The sequence below is a fragment of the Hirundo rustica genome, chromosome 13 (assembly GCF_015227805.2).
Source record: "Hirundo rustica isolate bHirRus1 chromosome 13, bHirRus1.pri.v3, whole genome shotgun sequence".
Taxonomy (NCBI): Eukaryota; Metazoa; Chordata; class Aves; order Passeriformes; family Hirundinidae; genus Hirundo; species Hirundo rustica.
In genome coordinates this window covers 7214802-7235594 of record NC_053462.1, presented here as the reverse complement: position 1 = coordinate 7235594, position 20793 = coordinate 7214802, and the positions used below count along the sequence as shown (strand labels likewise).

At 37.5% G+C, this 20793-nt stretch overlaps 1 protein-coding gene across 3 annotated transcripts in view; it reads right to left on the bottom strand.

Annotated features, from left to right (window-relative positions):
- NEDD4 (NEDD4 E3 ubiquitin protein ligase) overlaps positions 1-20793 on the bottom strand; it is a 49035-nt gene that overhangs the window by 13763 nt on the left and 14479 nt on the right. For 2 of the 3 annotated variants that reach the window (XM_040077040.1, XM_040077039.2), the window contains exons 6-11: positions 4099-4149; positions 3258-3319; positions 2816-2918; positions 1978-2147; positions 1312-1429; positions 1009-1176 (exon numbers count right to left, since the gene is read on the bottom strand). In XM_040077040.1, the coding sequence (XP_039932974.1) occupies positions 1009-1176; positions 1312-1429; positions 1978-2147; positions 2816-2918; positions 3258-3319; positions 4099-4149 (672 nt within the window). Of the gene's footprint in view, positions 1-1008; positions 1177-1311; positions 1430-1977; positions 2148-2815; positions 2919-3257; positions 3320-4098; positions 4150-15881; positions 17746-20793 lie in introns of those variants that run through there. The other variant, XM_040077038.2, reaches the window with a different exon arrangement.

The window sequence follows — 20793 nt, the reverse complement described above, 5'->3', positions numbered from 1 at the left end:
AGCTGTCTCTTGCAAATAATTTGAACATCTGCCTCTTTCTTTGCTCAGGCCACCCAAGCAAGCTGAAATACCAGTTTCCTTGCTACCCATCCCATACTGAATAGCTGAAATCACATGAAGTCTTGTTACTCTCACTTGACTGCTTCCAGCAACACTAGTGATACATTTGTACAAACTCAGATAAACATTGTCACTTCCAAATTTACATTTGGAATGGCATTCTTAACATCACAAAAAGTAATGATTATTTCAATACCAAAATCTATGAGACTAGATGGCCTGGGTCACCTCTACAGGCTTTCCTCAATGGACAGTGGATTTCTCAGGTCAAGTATCAGGTTACAAGGCTGTTTGTGGAGCTCGGGTTTCAGAGGACAGCTGAGCTTGTTTAATTGCTTGCTACCACCAAAAAGTCGAGTTTCACCCTGGCTACATACTCCTGCTGTTTTCCCCCTGCTACTATAGCATTTGTCAGACAACCTAGCATGCTGTTTCAGTTGCTCAAACTGCAAGAAAGCAGAGTTGGGGACAAGAGAGTAGTTTTCTGCTGGGTTAGCAAGCTGCTTCACGAAGGGGTCAGGCACAGCTGGCACAAGGGCTGTGGAACTGTATGAGCAAGCTCCCTTTTTGCTGCTAAGGAAGCAGCAGGTTTACTCAACCCAATCATACAACCTTATCCCAATATCCACAATGAAAAACGGTCAATCTTAGAACTTGTTCTAATGGGAAAAGTAACTCACATAGCACACCTCCCTTAGAAATAAGCTTTCAGGATACACAGGTTTTTTCATACGTAGTTTTCAGCACTCTACAACACTAGCCTAAGAGGTAGATTTACAAACTGAATATAAGCAAAGCAGACAGGAAGAAAATGCTTGCTTAGATGGGATTCTACAGTAAAAAGACTATTCTTAAAGTCTGTGCATTTGAGATGAAATTAGAAATATAATTCCTAAATCAAGTCTTTATGGATCTAATTCTATCAGAACAGTGAGAAAAGTAATTTACAGTGTAGGCTATTGACTGGCCAGTAGCTGGAGTTCCAGAGGTAGTAAGTCTGTTACTCAATTCTTCTGCAAGATGACTCTGTATATCACAGCTACTCTGCGAGAGAGGTACTGGAACGTTCTGACTGCTGTACATTGTTGCCTCATCTTCAGTTATAATTTCCCAGCTCTTCAAAAGGAAAATAAAGGGAGAACATTTTTAAAAAGTAGTTTCAAGTCACAATTAGTTAAGACAAGCTTTTTGAGTAGGCTAGATTAAAAAATCACTTGCATTTCAGAAATGTTTTGAGATTTATTGTTTTACCTCGGGGGAATCTCTGTTGTCTGTGTTTTCTGTATCCTCTGATATCTGTCGCCGGTGAGTGAACACGTGCTGGGCCTCCAGCTGCACACTGCCAAGATCTGCAACAGCCACGCTGTCCCTGGTGGGGCAGGGTGGGAGAAGTCAGCAATCAGCAGCCAGAGTTTATCTTTCAACAGTAAGCCAGGGTAACAGCAAGCACATAAATCACAGTCATTTGGGCAGAAGAAAAATAAACAGTCTGGACTATTTAAATTTATGTAAACTATGTGAAGTGTAAGCTGAAGAACCAGGTAGCATTCCAAGGCAAAAAAAAAGAAACAAACCTAAAAAAATTTTGGGGTTTTGTATATAAAAATATACAAAACATCCACCATTTTAGGCAACAATTTTAACAAAGTCCCTGATGGGAAGAAAAAGACAAGCTGAAAACTGAAAAATTATCTCCAACTGCAACCAGTTTCTATTTGAACACATACTTCCAGAGTACAGTAAAGTCAAAGGGATCACTAGCCAGTGACAACTGCACGAGGGCTTATAAGTTAAGTGAGGGAAACGTTTTCTACTAATTTTCAAGCTGTTCACTTTTTATTTCTCCTTGCTTTCAATGTAACTAGGGTGAATTACACTAGCTAATATAAAACTTGGTTTTCAGGCTAAAAGACATACTGTGCAGTCGGTCTTTTCCACTGTGTTCTTCTGAATTCATGATTGACATAGTAGGTCCTGCCGAGGATGTCCTGTCTTTCCTCCCAGCCTGGGGGCAGTGGAGGAGATTCCTGCTGCTGCTGTTGTGGCTGGCTAGCAGCCTCTGGTTGGTCCAATATAATCCATCCAGGCTGAAAGACATGATATAACCACCTTTAATACCACAGAAGTTGAAAAACGTATCTTAATTTATCAAGTCACTTCCCCTTTTCAGGTGTAGTTCCGTTATATCTTAAGCAAGCAAATTTGACTCTGGTTTTAGTGTGTTTATTTCTAAAAAAAATGACTGGGCATATTATGCATGCAGCAATCTGATTTTTAACTCAAGGTCCTTAAATAGATTAGTATCAGAAGCTGTTAATTCCAGAAAAATAAACTGCACTCACAGAATACATTAAAAGCTTAAATACTGTCATTTCATACATATGCTGTGAATGTATGAGGCAGATGAACACACCCTTCTATAACAAAGTTTAATTACAGTAAAGGTGGTAATGCTGAACAGAATAAAGTCTGGAAAAGAAATCCATTAATCTACATTGGATGTGCATAAAAAGATTACTTATATATGGTAGGTAAGATCAAAATATCCCTGTGGATTGGAGAGAGTTAAAATTCTAAAACCAGAGAGATGTTAGTGTCTATCTGGGGTCAACATAGTACCTACAACAAGAACTTAAACACTTTCAATTATATGCAAGATACAAGCAATTACTTTAAACTTTTTTTTTCTAAAACACTATTTATCGCTTAGTGATTCTTAACATTCATTTTTCAGAAATAAACACTTTTTTCCCACCTCTAATTCTTCAGCCTGCTCTGTGGTTTCTTCTTCAGATCCATTGTTTTTAGGTAAGTAGGTCATTTTTAATCTAAGGTGGCCTTTAACTCTTGATTTATGGCTGCAGGAGAGAAAAGAAAATGATCTTATTGTGCACTTGTAAAACCAAGTAGCTGAAAAAGCACAGCTAGAGGATTATTCTTAAGTGTTCCAACAAAAAATTGACTTTTTATAATCTGCATTAAGTTCTATAATGGCATTGGGGCTTCAGACTTCTGAGTACAATAAGTATTTAAAATAACGCTGACTTTTTAGTAGAACATGAATATCTTAGAAATGGCTCCTTGAACTTCTTTGATGGAAACAGAAAAACTTCTAAAATGTGTACGTATTTACAACTAATTACATAAGAGCATTGTTTAGATGTAAAAATTAGAATTTCCACGTGGTATTTACTAACCTTCTTGGATGAAGAACAAAATCCTTAAATGTATATGGTCTCTCCATACTTGGATTTTCTGTCTGGAATAAGAATTTATTTCAAGGAAAGTCCTTATCAAGCACTTGAAATCAAAGAAAACTATCCGAAATTTACAACTGATTTCTTTAAAGGTCTTATAACATTTTTAAAGCTTAAATTACAGGTTCAAGTACAGTAACAGCAATACCAGGCTTAATCTTAGCAGTAAGACCAATACTATGGTTCAAGAAAACAATTAGGTTTGCCATGGTTGCTACCCTATTTTTAAGACACTTTCTGACAAATCTGTTAGTATCTGCTAATGTTTTGAGACTTCAGAAGGAAATGAAAAAGCTTATTTATTTCAATGTTCTTGATGATATTTCTTTAAAACTAATTATTGGCTTTGCAAAAAGAATACAAAAAAAAAAAAACAGAAAAAAAAATTACCAAAGCAACACTAGCTCTATTTCTCACTTATCCTTTTTTTAATATCTGTACGTGAATAAGGAACAGTCAAAATAAATTTACTGACTTTAAAGAAGTATTTTAAGACATGACAATAATTACAATCTCTTCTTATCTTTAAGACTGTAAAACTATAGAAAAGCTAAAAGCACTCCAGTGTTGAAAAACAAGATAACCTGTATTATTTTATAAATATCAGCACTGAAAAATCCCAAACAGATCTAAAAAAAAAAAAAAAAAAAAACAACTCACAGAGCAGGAGAATTTAATCACTTTATTATCAGTATTGTTAACTTCCTTAGATGACTAATAGAGTGCATATAGAATTTTTTTTCCCCTTTCACAGTGTTAGAAGCAAACAAAAAATACAAACCGGTAACTGATAAAGAGGAATATCCACTTGTCCAAGAAAATCATCTCGTGTCTACAGAAAACAAAAATAAACAGAAAGCTGAAAGCTGCAAAGTGTTTTAAAAACACTGTCCCCAGACCCCGGTAGCACAGCAATGCTTTCTTAGAACCTGAATGCACTTTTGAATTATAGGCAATAACTTGTTCTGTACAGAGCACGTTCTGATTAACCCAACACTGAGCCGTGGACAGTTCTGCCTTTCTCAAAACAAAATGTGAGGGAGCTGGGGGTGGAGATTTAGACTGTTTACTAAATGACACAGACTAATGTTAACCAAACAGGACTGAGACTGAGCATCTCCAGTATTGTCCTAAAGGACCTTCCTCCTAGGAGCACCCAACTATTTCCATAAGCCTAGGCAGCTCTTTAAAACAGGCATGTACAAACTTTTTTCTTCTTTTCCAAATCATACAGCTTCTGTCAAAGTTAACAAGAAGCAAAAGTAAGTGTAATCTGTGGTAAGTGCTTCGGAAGTTCCAGCAAATCCAGTGGTCTCAAGCTTGGCATGAAAACCTGCTAGAATTATAAAAAAATACCTTCTGATTACACATATTGCAGAGTTTAGTTTTAACAATGACCATCCAAAAGATTTTACCCTGACTTGAACATCTGGAGTGTCCAATTGGGACCAGACTATGAATGCAGAGCTGTCAGACCAGGGCAGGGACTGACAATACACAGTATCACTGCACACTTGACTTCTCATCGTGGATTTCTGCTTGCCAAAGAAGTTACAGTTTCAGTAATCTACATCAGTAATTTCAGTATTCACCAATAATCACCACCAGCAGTACTTGACTTCTCGCTGGATTACTGGAGCATGTGCTAAGTTGTTTCAAATTAATTCATGATTTGAAAACGTTTGTGAACCTCCACAAAAGCAGGAAAACCTACTATAAGGGTGATTTACCACAAAGACATACCAGTGCCTGTGGAATAAACTCAGGTCAGCAGGGAATTTTTTGAAGGCATGTATAGGCTTATGGCTTTAAAAAAACAACCCTACACTACAAGACTACGCCTTTCTGCACAGACTGAGTAAGGAACTGTAAAAGCCTTCAACTCTGACATTTTAGGCTTCCAGATTTTTCCAGCTAACAAAAGATTTGGTGCCTATTCTTTCCTAAATCTGTTGTTCCATTTATTCAAACTAATCACTCCAGAACTTTAATGATTGTCCATAAAACTTTTCACCACAAGGCTCTGCAGCTTGCTGATATATGCTTCCTTCACCTCAGGGCAAAACCACGTGTTTTCTTCTGGAAAAGTTATTTTAATTTCCAATTCAAGTGTTTTACAGCATTAAAACTCCAGTCTAATTCTATCCTATTTTTGGTCCCTCTGACATTAAAGCACAGATATTTCTTGAGGCAGCTCTTTTTGCCTTAGTAATTACAGTACCTTTTTCCTTAGCTCTGTTCTCCTAAGTTCATCCATTTAACCTTTAAGTTATATATGTATTTGGAGAAGCAGTATCTTACATGGGCCTCTAATTTTTACACCTGCAAAAAGCACAACTGGATTGATTGTCATAGGGGATAAAATACTAGAAATTTGGAGATACATCACTTCAAATTCAGTTTGCAGCATGGATGTCATGTTCAGATCTGAGGGGGACAAAAATGAAAACATATACAAAATATCCACCATTTTAGTCCAGAAACTCATTTGAGATAGAAAGTTACAACAGGTTTCCTACCTGGGAGGCTTCCCTGAACTACTGAAAGAAAACTTCCTGTGCTATTACAGACCACAGGATTCTGGATAAAAATAGTTATCATTTTTGCCTATGAGGTTCTTCTTAAAATGGCACAGCACATACCTTAGACATGTTAAAAGGCTTAGTATTTGTGAAGTTCTTGGCAATCCTCAAGTGGAACATGCTTTCCAAATAAATTATTGGAATGTGGGACAAAAGTTTGCTCTATTTTAGAAACCCTCAGAACATTGTGTTTGTTACCAGCATGATTTGAGTATGGGCTCCTGTTATTCTCTTTATTATTCTGCTGTCTCTCCTGCTATTTTTAGCAGAGTTAGCCTCAATAACCAACTCTTTAACAGTACTTTCTCCCCCAGCTAGAAAGCAAAACCCTGAGCGGAGATTTTTGTTGACCTCCAAACAACTACCACGTAAATCAGAGAGCAGGAATGATCTCCAGCAATGTGCCCCTCCATGACAAGCTGAGTGACTGCCTGCAGAGAGCTGCCAAAGCAGCTCCGCAACACACATCGCACACGTGAACAACTAAATGCCAGTGGAGCTGAAACTGTTTGGATCTCTGTTTCATCAGAGCAGGCAACACACACAAGTGGGTCAGTTGTTCTTGTCAACTTCTAATTTCTTAACAGCCAGAGAACTCAAACCTTCTGCTTGGCATAAACCTCAATTAATGATATACTGCACTAACAGAGAGGCCTTGTATTTTACTGATTCACTGGTTTAGTCTATAGAAAGTTATTAAAAACAGGTGAGGACAGACAGCTGCTGTACACAATCCATTTGAAGAACTCCAGTGCAATGCCAAAGCATTCAAAGAAAAGCACCAGGAGACAGTAATTCTGTTTAAAACTCATTTTCATCTATTTTATGAATATATGCTTAATAAGTTTTAGGTTTTGGACCTTTTTTTCTGCAACTCCTATTAGAAACTGAAGTAGATTTTAAACAGACAGGTTTATCTGAGTCATACATTCAAGAGCAGTACAGAGAACTTAACCTTTATCAGGTTTGAAAACAGGTCACTGAATTTAATGCCTTTCTTAATTGCTGGATTCACCACTCAGCCTTCCTGAAACAGTTTTTGTATAAGACCAGGGGGTGAAATAACAAGTATTTTCTCCACCAATCTTTGTGACAAATGTTTGGTGGTATGAGTGCATTAATTAGAATCCAAGCATATCCCCAGCCTTTTCCTGAATAAACTGGCAGCTAGTTGTGCACAGGCTGCTCTTTGCACAGAAATCCACAGCTGTATAGCAAAACAAGAAAGCATACAGCTTTTTTATTGGAGGGAACATAAATATCAATTCAAATTGAAAAAACAAACAGTGATCTGGACTATCGCTGCTTAAGAAAACAAGAGCTCAATAGATGCCTTATAAAACCAACATTCTTCTTGCTTAAACACCCAAACATCAACATTAGTTACAAGCTTGATGAGAATGAAAAAAACTTTCCTGAGCTACACAAGCAAATTCAAGTATTTTTCTTTTCACGCTGCGCTGAGTGTATTATTTGGTTCTCTTAAACTCTAAATTGAAAAAAGTGAGCTTTTTTTTCCTTCCATAAAATACTGCCAGCATATCCTATTCATCATGGAAAAGTAACAGTTTCAAAAAAAACCAAGATTCAATTATGCCATTAAGACTGTACCAAATTCACGGATTCCACAAGTAATGTTTTCTCTATCTTGCAATGCAATAAACAGTTAGTTGCATGGAATTCATTACAGTCCCGGTCTCCTGTATTTTTAAGGGGGACCTATGGATTGTGAGGAGATTTTTTTAATGGCACATAGGCCACGTAGGCATTTCTTTAGAGCTGGCATCTATGACAGAGAGATATAAGAACCCATCAGCAGTTTCAAACTAGGGAGAATGCACGCTGTTAGCTCAAGGGTTATTACACAACATGTGTTTCTGCAGGACCTTCAGCCCTGCTGGCTGTTTCAACAGCAAGGTGTCAGCACAACATGCCTCAGCAGTTTTACCATCTGCTTTACAGACAGCATTTAGAAATGACACTGAAGTTATTTTCACTAATTCTCTCTCACTTCCAAAGATATTTTCAGACAACAGCTTATCTAAAGACCAGAGAAAAAGCATTATCTGTTTCTCCATTTATAGCTTACACATTTTATATGGCGCCAAAATCTTACTGCTTCCTTAAAAGTTCATATTTAGTTTACAGTACTTCTACAACATCATTCATATATTAGTCCATCCAATGTGTGCTGCTTTGAGAACTTGCCCTTAATGGTTCATTAACAATGCAACTTAAGATGGCTTTTTTTTTTTTTAAACACAGTTCACAGGAAGGCAAGTTGTCTAATATAATCAAATATACTTCAGAATAACATAAACAGAGAGCATGTCAAAAGTTATTAATGCATTGGTTTTATTCACCAGGACTTCAAGTTCCTTTAGTTTGATGTACGCATGTGCCAAAAAAGCTACCACATAAAAATCAGGTATATTACATTTTATGAAAAGTCAAAAGGCAATGCAGATTTGTCCTCCTGCGTTAAATCTGCCAATATTCACCACAAAAAAATTTAGAAAACAGTACCAAATACTAATTAGGTATTATTTCAACAAATCATTCCTGACATCAAATCAGTTATCTTCATAACAGTATAAAACCATAAAACTCTTGCATCTATTTGTGACAGCTTTTTTGCCAAATCTTAAGACTTCAAAGAACATTTGAAACGCTCATAGCAACAACTCTAGGTGCACTTTTACCTTCACCGTTTAACACTATAAAGCTTAAAACACAGAAATGTAAAACTCCTATCAAGTGTTAAAACTGCATGAGTTATTTGCTCTCAGAAGTAACAACAGATAAACCAGATATTGCAGATGTTTAGCACAATGACTAATTAACACATTCAGCTGAATGATTTCATACAGTCAATCAACGTTTTGCTTTTCAGAGCAAGAGGGAAGAAGAAATAGAATTAAAACTACTTTTCTCCAAAAGGGAGACAATTGGACCATGTCTGCATCATGGTCCCATTCCCATGAAGTTCACTTGATCCAGTTCAGGATCTCACAGAGACATAAACTTGGGTTGAACCTGGAAGCTGCTTTTCAGCTCTAAATTAAATCAGTGGGCCAGGGCTGTACAGGTGCCTGGCCACTTCTTAGGGAATGAGCCTAGAGCAGGGCTGGATGCAGGCTGCATGGCCTCACCCTGCTCCAAAGTCAGTCCCAGCAGTTTTCAAAAACACTCTTAAGCCTGCTGTTGATGCAAATGCAGCATCAACACTCACTCAGGACTGCCCTGTGCCTGTGCAGCAGCACGCACCTAGTGCACACTGCCAGCCACACCGCGGCTCTCCCGCTCTCCCACGCTCCGCTTCAGTCCCGAGCCCCTGCTGAACAGGAGTCTCAAGCCCCACCTATCGACCTCTCCCAGCCCCAAGCCTAAACCTTCTGCTGCCAGCTGTTAAGGTAGACACAGGACCTGGCTGGAGCCGAACTCAGGGGCTGGGTTTGTCTTAAGGTCTGCTATGCTCAAGCTATAAATCCCACCTGTCCAAAACCAGTCTGCATGAACTGGCCTTGGATGCCTCAACCTCTAATGAGAAAAGGTGACCACAAAACAAATAATCCAACCACAATTCATTCTCCAACAGAACAGTATGACAATTTATTTCAACACTACCAAAGTTATATTACGCTTCCCACCTCAGACATGGTTTTATTAGCCTATAATATGCCAGATGTTAACCACTTTAGATTTCTCATTAATAAGCTAAATATTTGTCCCAAAACAAATTTAATAGAAACAATTATTAGTAGAATAACTGGCTAATGTAGAAACTCTATTGAAAAGTAAGTAATGTTCACAATAAATTCTGGAATTCCTTTTCCTTCAAAAAGCCCTTATACTTTCACGTTGCCGAACAGGCCGTCTCCCTTATGCTGGGAAAATCACTGATTGCCAGAGAAATCATCTAGGTCTGAAAGAATCCAGTTCTGTGTTCCTTACCACGTTCCTCTTACTGAGTAGCTGGAGTGTCTCATTTGCATTTTAATACGCCCTAACTTCAACGACTCCAATTCAAGTTTGTATGTAATTTCAGCCAGGAACTTGCTGATGTCCTTCTTAAATTCTGTTTGTTTATGTTACAGTTGATACAGCTGAAAGCAGCCCAAGGTCTCAAACAATAATTGCATCTAACTGTAGACTTTTCGGTTTATTGTAAACTATCATGACAGAAAAAAAGAATGATGCACTCTCTTGAAACTGAGATGATTACAGATCCATAAACTAACACGCAATGAGCTACAAACATTTTGCTGGCTGCATTCCCAAATCAGCATGTTCTGTTTGTCACAGGGAATAAGGAAAAAAGTACGCTTGAAACACAGACACTTAACAGAAATGCAGGGCAGTCCCCTTCAGACAAGGGTGAAAGTCAGTCATAAGCAAATGACTTGGCTGAAAAGGCCACTCAGTTTTGCTTACTTGCTTAATCTGTGAAATTCATCCACTTCTGGAAGATGAGAAAACACGTGTTAGAACACAGAAGAGCACTCTGCCAAGGGTGAGGGGAAAGCATTTCTACCACTTGATCCTCTGTGGCTGCAAGGGCTGAGCAGGCACCAGAGAGCCTGGGGGTCAGATTAACACTCTGCCTACCCTTGTATCCTTTCCATGTAATGGTCAAGAGCAGATGCTCAAGGAATAATAATAGTGGCAATTAAGAACAGTACTTCCTTTGATACAACCCCCAGTTTCTAATGAATAAGTGGTCACGGACTTTTTGATCCTGACATTAAAATACATATTGAAAATATAATACCCTTTGGTGGACCTTCAACTTACCTAACTTCTTAAAACCCATTTCTACTTTTGATATGCAGATCTTGAGAAAATTTCCTCAGCAGCACATAAAACAACATCTTTTTTTTTAAAGTGGAATGGAAAAATTCACCTCCCCTAAAGCACAGTTTTATAAACTCCCTCTATACCACCTTTTTTTTCCCAAAGCTGAAAGCTCCCTGCACTACTTAGTGATTCTCCTCACATAAAACTCACACCCATCTTGCAACCCTTCTTCTTTAGTTCTGATATCCATGCTTCCTGAAAAGGATGACCAGAAATACACACGCCATGCACCTTCTGGTGTGGATTTTACAATTCCATAATGGTGGTTTTAATTTTGTTAGTTTATTTCTTCCCTAATAAATACTAAGCTTTTATTTGCCTGTCAACAAGATCTGAGCTGACATTTTCAGCGAGTCTTTCCCCATGTCACAAACCATTTCCTGACCAGTATAGGAGGCCATCACCAAACATGCATCATTAGCGGCCTTTCATGTGTGCAATACTTGGCATTTTTCAACACTGATTTCCAAATTGCCTATTTGGGGAAAAAAAAACAAAACACCAACGAAATTAAAGCAATGATCATGATCTCATATCTGAAAGCCTGTAAGTCCTTTGGCTAGTGAGGAGTGAAGGAACAATGTCTCTAGCTTGCCCTGTGAACATGCATTACTTTAACACATTCTTGTAGGTATACCGCGTTTTAAGAAACAGAATAACTATAGCTTGTGGCAACATTAAAGAAGCCACAGCATCCACGCTTCCCACTCTCTCATGGCACATTAAAAGGACATGAATCACCCTGAAAACTGGATAATTACATATTTTCATAAGCTGTTTCAGGAGGCCTGCTCTGCACGGTTTTGCAGTTTTAGTTTCCCCATTTTTTTCTGGAGTGAGAAACCTGCCCAAATTCAGTTCAGCTGCAGACTATAAATGGAATTCAGCTAGTTGTAATCTCTGCAGAGCACAATCAAATGAAACTTCTCCTTAATATGTGAATTTAATGTTTGCTGAGGACTACAAAGTGCTAGAGCTTTAATATACTGGGATATTCAAGTATCTGCTTCCTTATGGTATGATGATATCCTAAAAGTTACATATGGTTCATAGTTGCCAAATACAACCTGTGAAACCTAAATTACTACCAAATAATATTATTCAATTGCTTCCTTTGCTAATGCATCCATCTAGCAACCATTCACAGCCAGGCTGTAAGATCTATCCCATCCTTTCTGTGCCATCTTTTCTCCCCCTGAGGAAGAACTGCTAATCAAAAGCTAAAGAATGAAGAAAGGTAGAGAAGAAGGTATAACTAAACTCTGCATTTAAGTAAAATGAAAAACAGAAGATTAGTACCAACTGTTAAAGCACTACAGGTCATTGCCACTTAAAGCATAGAAGCAAGAAATTACCTACACCTAATTATAAATTGTTTATTATTGTGATTAACAATTTCTACTGTCTTCCCGTCAATGTATTGATGTATACTTCAGCTTCTCAAATTCATCTGAAACACAACACATACACTCTTATGTGATTTAAGTCTAACGCAGTCATCCCCACAAGTCCTCAGAAAGACACCACCTTCCTTTCAAGCCCAGCTCTCCCTGACTGAACCGACAGACCATGACACAGCAATGCACCACACAGTCCTGTAATGTGATCCCTCAAGATATGCAATACTGAACAATATGAAAGCTGTTAGATTATGAGGTTACCACAGAACAGTAGCATTAAGTGATGCTAATTTGTGCTTTGCCTTGTATTGGCTCCATAATCTGCTTTTGCTGCTCCTTTTCCACCTCACTTCCTTGGGATTTGGGACACTGATACACATGCAGCCCTTTACTCCATGTGCAAAGCTGGAGCTAAGCCACAGCTGTTCTTCAGTTCCCTTGGTGCTTCTCCCCGGCTGGATCACTATTTTCTGAGAGGGAGTTAAGCTCTACATCTAAGGAGAATGCAAGAGAGAAGACAACCTCAGGCTATTCAGCACTAACTTGTGGTGCAGCGTTTATCAAGGGAATCACAATCTTCCAGACACAGGTTCTCGTCCCCTCAGCATGTTCAGATCAGCTGGGAAGTTATTCAAAAGAAATCCTCACACACAGCCCCCTCAAATTACCGTTTTACTAAATTTAAATTTAGTACAACAAGATTGAAATAGCATCTTTAATGAAGGCAAAGTTCCAGAGTTTGGTGAAAAAAGCTCAAGAGTTCCAACTAAATGGCTTCCCTTACATAAATTTGATGATATAAAAAAATAGTTCAGTTATTTTAAACATCTCTGAAGTTGGTTTTTTTTTTGCTTCAAAACATTTCAATAACTAGAGACAAAACTCAAGCAAAATTACTTGTAAACAAAAGGCCTATAACAGAATTACTTCCCTCAATTGTATAAGAAATGATTTTAAAGGTATACAGCTGCTGAAACAGATTTGCAAGTACATTTACAATATTCAAATTATCATATAGAGAGTAATGGAGAAGGAACAGATAATGTCAACAGGGATGTTGACATGATATACTTGTGGAAGAGATTAACAGAACTTTTATTTTTTCAGAAGTTTGTTTCTATTCTACAAGAACTGGAACTATATTCACTGTTTCTGCCTTTCTCTGTACCTCCTGGAGTTTATGTATATATGATGACAAGTAACCTGTTCCCTTATTCACTCCTACCCTCCCAATCCACACCTGTGACGTCAAAATGCTTTAGCTGCATATTATTTCTACCCTAAGCAGAGACAGATGCACTAAAAAAAAACACCAAAAACAAACCCAAAACAATAATAAAAACCCCCAAAGCATTAAAGCAGAAATACACAGTCAAGGACAACCTTCAATGTTGTAACCATGGACTTATCTCTTCTTCCTGCTTCACATAAATGAAATTCCAATATCTACTACAGAACCTATTCAATAAGTTTCCAGTAAAGACGAGCAGTGGCACACTGACCACCACCATTCCCCATTCTGTAACTTAATTAAAAATAATCCAAGGCCAGTTGTCATAGAAATGGCGTTGATTTTTTTTTTTTTAAGCCAGCCTTTAACAAGCTGTTGATTATGGAAAGCAGGAAATGTGATCCGAGGTGGCTGAAGGCTGGTAGCAAGGCACAGAAGAAAAGAATGCATAGACCTTTTGCTGCTTCAGCCTCTGGAGTCTCTGACCACAGCACTGATTTGATTTCATGGCTGCCCTGTACAGATAGCTGACATTACTAAATGCTACTCCAGTATCAACTTGTTAAATTTGAACCCAGACTCAGCATATCAATATACTAGGCCAGACTAACTGGAGTCAAGAGAAATATTTTGGGAGTTGTTTATTTTTAAATGAGTCACAATACACCATAATAATTAACTGGACTATGTAATTAAATGATTGCCATAGAATCTGTTATATTGGTCACAAAGACTAATAACAAATACAATAGTATTTATCTGTTTTATTCCAGTGAATTGTTGAACTCCTGTGAAGTCAACTATGGGTTTTGCTTGGTTCAGTGGGGGAAGCTTGTATGTTTTTTGATAACATGTTTTATAGAATATTTACTGGTTTTACATAAAAACCAGAAAGAAAGGTTCCTTTGCCTGGTGTTTGTGCCAATCCATTGCAAACACTGCTCCTGGGAATTGAAACAAACTATTGCCAGCCCAGTGTCCTAGGAGGTTTTCTGGAAATATCAGCTAACAGCCTAATCCTGAACTCAGATTAAAATACAGAATATATTTCATATCAGCTCCCATTAAATACAAAGACCAGCAGTACAAGTTGATGAGAAATGTACTTGAAGTGCATGACTCAACATTTTTTCCACAATATACTTTCAAAATAACTGACACATTTTAATTAGTCTGGATCTAAACTGTTTGTGCTTTTTGTGGATTTTACCCTTCACTTTACGGTGTGATTTTGGGATGAAGAATCACCAAACAACATGTGCATCTATCTATCTATCTAGTGATTATCTGTGATCCACTGTGAGTTTAGTAAGAGAGCTTAAGCATAAATCACAATTTCTCAAGAAGGAAAGCATTTTTCTTTAAACTCTAACCAAAAAGCACTGAAGAAGTCAAAGTGTACAATCATCAGGCACTGCTCTAAAGGCAACAAAAGACTGAAAATTCCAGGCTAACACATCTGAGGTAACTGTCTTATTAGTTTAGAAAGGGATTATCATAATTATAAGGTCTTTGGCAAAAAGCCCTTTACTTAAACAAGCATGTTAGTTATATGGTAATAGTGTCAAGACAATGAGAATGAGTTCTTAAAACAATCTTAGTAACCATCAGTTGTTGCAGTTTTCTCGTCATTCATAACTAAAAATATTCAAATAATTTAAGTCCTCACGATGTTATTTAAAATCCACATTTCATGTGGCCTATGCTTTACTAACTGCCTGAAGAGTTAATAAGAGTAGACACCTCTGCAGTTCAGCTGGACGTGAATTTTATTACAAAAAAATATATATATTTAATGTAAGCCTTCTAGACCCAAGTACTATAATTCGAACAGCAATGTTGTTGGGAGAGGTATTAAGTTACTCTGTACCGCTCAGGCTGAAATAGTAGTTGGAAGGAGGAAAAAAAAGAGTGAGAGGAAAGTCTGAAAATTCCTGTGGTTCAGGGTGTATACAGGAACAAATGGTATTTACAGTTTCTCTGTTCAAATAGGACTTATCTTTAATTCTACACACAACAAACTGTTCTGTAAAATAAAGCCTATCTGAAATAAAGCTAAACGATCACTCATTTTTTACCCATTTTATATGCAAACAACTTCAGTAACTACCATTAATTTACTGAAAAGTTAGGTGTTTATAACTACAAAATTTAATCTGAAGTTTAAATGACTCCCATGTCTCGATAACTAGACAAGAAAATTCCTCTGAGTTCATGTAAACAGCAAACTATTGTTTAAAATCTATTAAATACATGTATTTCACAGCAACACCTATTCACCTATGCTACTGGATGTATCATGTCCTAAGAAACTAATCTAAACCCCAAATGTTACACATAATTAAAAAATTAACTTCCTAATGATGACAATTTGACACCATTAGGAAACTCTGAAATCACTGCACTTAAGTCTTGGTAGCGGACTTTTATTACTTTCCAGCTAAATTTCAGCTGCAAAATACCATCACATTTTTCTATAAACCACAACACTCACCTTATGGGGCCTCCACAAAGTGCCAGGCATTTCCCTTTTAGAGGTTCCATATCTCTTCCTAACACCAGTTGTTTTTCCTTCATTCCCAGCTTTGAACTGTATGTGCAACTGAGACGTCCTTGCACTGTGACACTTGTATTTAAGGCTGGATAAGCAGCAAGAGACTTTTTGACGTGATCCTTCCAAGGAAACACTTCTTTGCAAAATATGCTGAGTTTTGTTCATCTGTGCATTCGGTCTTCCTAGTTCATTTATACTGATCTGATATTCTGAATCTGGTTTTGAGGGCAGACATGCAGATGTGCTACGCTCCAGTTTTAAATGAGGGCATTTTGCACCAGAATTCAGATTTAACTCTGGACTGCAAGAGCGTTTAACCACTTCACTGTTTGATGCAAATGGTCTTTGTGTAAGATGAACTGAAACACATGAGAAGCCATCAGGTACTTCTTCACAGGTTGCCTGCTGAGGACCATTCAAAATTTGACTTTTATCCTGTAATGATGCATTCAAATAAAGCGGTCGGACATCTCTGACCTCGCCGGAAGAGCAAGCCGTTTTAGAAAGTCTAAGTCCATTGACCGCTGTTGAAAGGAATCCCTTGGAAATGGTCCGATCTTCCTTTTGTGCCAGCTCACTAGGAGAAATAATTAATTTATGAGATGTTTGATAGGTGCCTCTGTGTGGTAGCTGACCTGAGTTTACTGGAGAAGCTGGAGGAGTACTGGAAGGACTCCTAGGAAAAATAACCAGTGATGAACAACGTCGCAATGGAATTTTAGTCTTCTTCCTCACTGACAAAGCATCTTGGTCAAAAGTAGTATTACCTCTATACAGTGTTTCCTGAGATGAGTTGCTCCTGGAGGGATTACATTTGTTTGCAGTGCTTCTATACGAAGAGTCACCATGTGCAACACTACTACAGAAAGTACTGTCACTTGTCCAAAGAGTGCCACTGTCACTGATGACACTGTTACTATATGAACCTCCATCACTTGTGGTACTTGCACATGATCCATAGTCACTGCCAGCACTGCTGAACGAGCCACTGTCACTAGCTGCAATGCTGCTGAGGCTGCCTCTGCCCAGAGCAGCATTGCTCAGAAAGCTGTCATTAGATCGATGATCAGCCACAGTTCCAGTGCCACAGCTCCCTTCACTACCAATACCAAGGAATGAAGTGTCTTCACCAGCAGCCACAGCATCACCAAAATGAGAACATCCACTCTGCTTCCTAGACTGCAAGGAAATGTGCAGAGAACTGCTCTTTTTTATTTGCAGTGAAGAAACAGTTGTGCTTTTCTCTTGATTAATTACTTGTTGCACTACAGGTGCATAAGCAGCTTGTCTAGGAGTTAGTTTCACTTGTGTAATGCTAGGTGCAGAACCCTGAGATTTTTTGAAGTACATACAATTATTACTATCCAAAAAATCTTCAGAGGTTTCTGATAACGGATCTGTGTTGCTTCTTTGGGTAGCAAAATGCAATCTTAAGCGGCGTGCCATTTGTTCTCATTTCCACGCATGTTAGCAAATGAAACCCGCAAAGATCCTTCAGCAGAAAGGCTACAGGCAGCAGCACAGAACCCAGAGCCGGTACATCACAACAGTAAAAGCCCATAAAAGTTACAGTCTTTGTCCTAATTTCTACAAGAGACTAGCATTTGAAAAGAAAGTACCTCTTGAAATAAGTCAGCCATTCCTTGAACTGTAGTTTCTGGACCGTCGTTGATTGCTTGCAGTCAGAAAAAAGCACTTATGTTCCAAGGATCTCAGCTGCGACACACTGACAAACACTACTGACCTTGTTTCAATTATACCTTCCAGAATTTGCATAAATGAATACTGTAATAGGCGTCCAGAAGTTCCAAGTTCCAAACAGCAACGCCTGCTGCGGCTGCACGAGCTGAGTCAATGTGTCCGTACTTTCCTCAGCTGCGTATGACTACTAATATTTTTACCCATAGGTTTAGAATTACAGGAAGTTGGTAGGAATGAAGTCCCATATAATTGAGTATCAAGCCCAGGATTGAATTTCCAAATAGTAACCATGCTAGCAAACTGCTGAGGTCTGAATTATGCACAAACTAGTGGAATAAGCCTCCTCTCCCTTAAGAAAATGTTTTTCTGCACTATTTAAATAAAACTTGAAAGAAATCTGGCATTGTCTTGCAATCCACACGCTGCTAAGCAATCACACTTTCTAAAGATCTGCACATAGTGGAACTCTCTGTGTTTATTAGTTCATAATTTTAAATGAGGTGCAACTGAATGGGAGCCAAAAAAGTTTTTCTGGTTAATAATTTGGCATTTGTTTTTCTTTCTAGTTTGACCTTTTCTAACTACAGCTGTTAAAGGCAGAAAGAGACAAAATTATTGTTACAAATTAAGCTACCTCATCTTGTTTGCTGGAAGTCCAGATTAAGGACATATTCATTACAGTTCAATGCGATTTGCAGATAGGTGACCAGCTACACAAACTTTAGAACACTGAACTAAGTATTCACAGAGATAAAAAGCATTACCGAACAGAATTACAGCAGAAAGCTGTTCTGTATAATTATATACAAATTGCCTCATACATTCATATTTTTTTTAATTTTCATTTTTTAAATAAAATGATCAGCATGCCAAGAAATTAATGTACTGTCAATTCTTCCAAGAGTAAAGGGATAAAGAATTCCTACAAAATGTTTCACTGGCTCATATAATGTGTAGAGGTCCTTTGCTGGCACCTAGTGGGACTTTTGATAAAAGACAATCTCAAAATCTTGTTGTTAAGTGGGATTTCAGTTGTGGGTTTTGTTTTGAAAAACAACAACATTGGGTTATGAATGTACTTTTGAATACATAAGCCATATATGATGCAGTACTGAATGTTACTGCACTAACATGAAATTACTTAGTGCTGCTGAAAGAGTACAAACAGAAGAGAACACTAGGCCATTTATACTTTTATAGGTCATACTACTAGGAGTTTTTTCTGTTTCATATTTATTTAACCTTTACTGTATTTTAAGCTAGAAGGCAGTAAAATTAACATTTATACCTCCTTCCCAAAGAAGAGCCAAGAATCAAATTCACGGTGCCTTGTTTGCAAGCAACAAATTTGTTTTCTAATTATACTCCAGGGCACACTTAACCTCCATTACCTGAATTCCATTATTAGAATGCAGCAATAAATGAATACTAGCTTATTCATAAAAAGCCAACAAATACAACACTTCATTTATTTCATTATAACCAACAGGACTTCTTCTAAAGTTATATGTTGATGGGGGACTGGAATGGGGAGAGAAGAGGAAAGGAAAATACCATAAAAGATTCTTTTGGTCAGTTTCAGAAAGTTACATTTGAACTTCAAGCAATACAGTAAAAAATACCCATGAAACCAAACAAACCAAACACAAACCAAAAACATCAGCAAGTGACCCTAAGATATGTGAGCGAAAAGTAAAAAATGCATTTCTAAAGGCTTCATCTCTCTTCAAGAACAAACATATTAGCAGCACAGTTCCTAACATGTTGCTGTGACACAAAGTGCAACCATTGGAGGTTGGTAGCTTCGAATAAAAGCATTACTTTCTCCCCCAGGGGATGGTCTGAAATATTTTGCTCAATTTTACTAAAGAAATCCTAAGAAAACAATAAACTGACATAATTTGGTAACTCAAGCCTTAGGATTCCAGCAAAGCTGCTCAACACATCTCTCTGCCTTAGCTATACCTGGATGGGTACTGCCAGCCAAATACAGCTTTCTCAGGCAATGTAAAATGGCTTTTAAAGCATTAAATTTGATTTTGCTGAATTAGAGTTGGCATAAAAATAAACCAAAAAGTTAGTATTTTTTTAAAAATACCAACAGTTCCATTCAAAGCTTAATATCATTGATTTCTTCAGTATCAATAACAGATTCAGACACTTAGTTTGCAATATACTTATATTGTGACGAGGTATTGTAAGACAGAAAGCAAGACGTGTGTTGCCTTCATTGATTCATCTCCTAAGTGATCTCAATGTTCTTCTTGACATTTTCTAGTGTGTTTTTAAAGACAACCATAAAGACTCCACAAACCACTCAAGCCCTTTATTCTACCAAGGGTTTGCAAGTCAGATGAACAAACTAGATTTAGCACTACTTTACCAAATCCAAGACAAGTGATTTTTTATAAGTTTTAAAGCTGTAACAGGAAGATTTCACAACTCTGACTACTGGCAATATAACCAATGCTGCAAGACCCAAAATTTAAGCTAAACTCTGAAGAAAAATTTTGAGGCTGGTATTTAAGAACACAGCATTTCTTAAAAACAAGCAGGTATCTTCTGGCTTCCATTTATCCCTAAAAATTAAAGAGAATAAAAGCAATTGGGATAAAATTTTGTAAAGAGGAAATTAACCATTGGGAGAACAGAAATATAAGAATATTTCAGTTTTATCAGATTGCTCACGTTTAGACTTTATAAACCATCATCCAATAAGTAGATGAAAGAACACTGAAAATAACAGAATAAAATACCAAAACAAGAGAAGATAAAACACCTTTTGATCATAGCTACTTAGCAAGGCACCTATGATTTTTGACAGGTGAGGATGAATTAATAGAAGTGGGGGAGTTTGTCAATGCTAAATAACAATCATAGCTGAGGCAACAATTTGTCTCTCTTAAAACAACCCAAGACACCTGGGATAAAAACACTGTTTCTGAGAGCAAGCTAAAGTGACATAGGGAGATGGCTTGGTCCATTCACCAAGTGAGACGGAAACAATGAAAAGTAAAGGGATTTTATTACAGACCTACAGACTGACTGATGAGGTCATGGTACTTTGATCTCTAAATATAATCATGCATGGGAAACAAAGCACCATTTCTTAGTTGATACCAACAAAACGTTTAATTGGTTCCTCTCAATA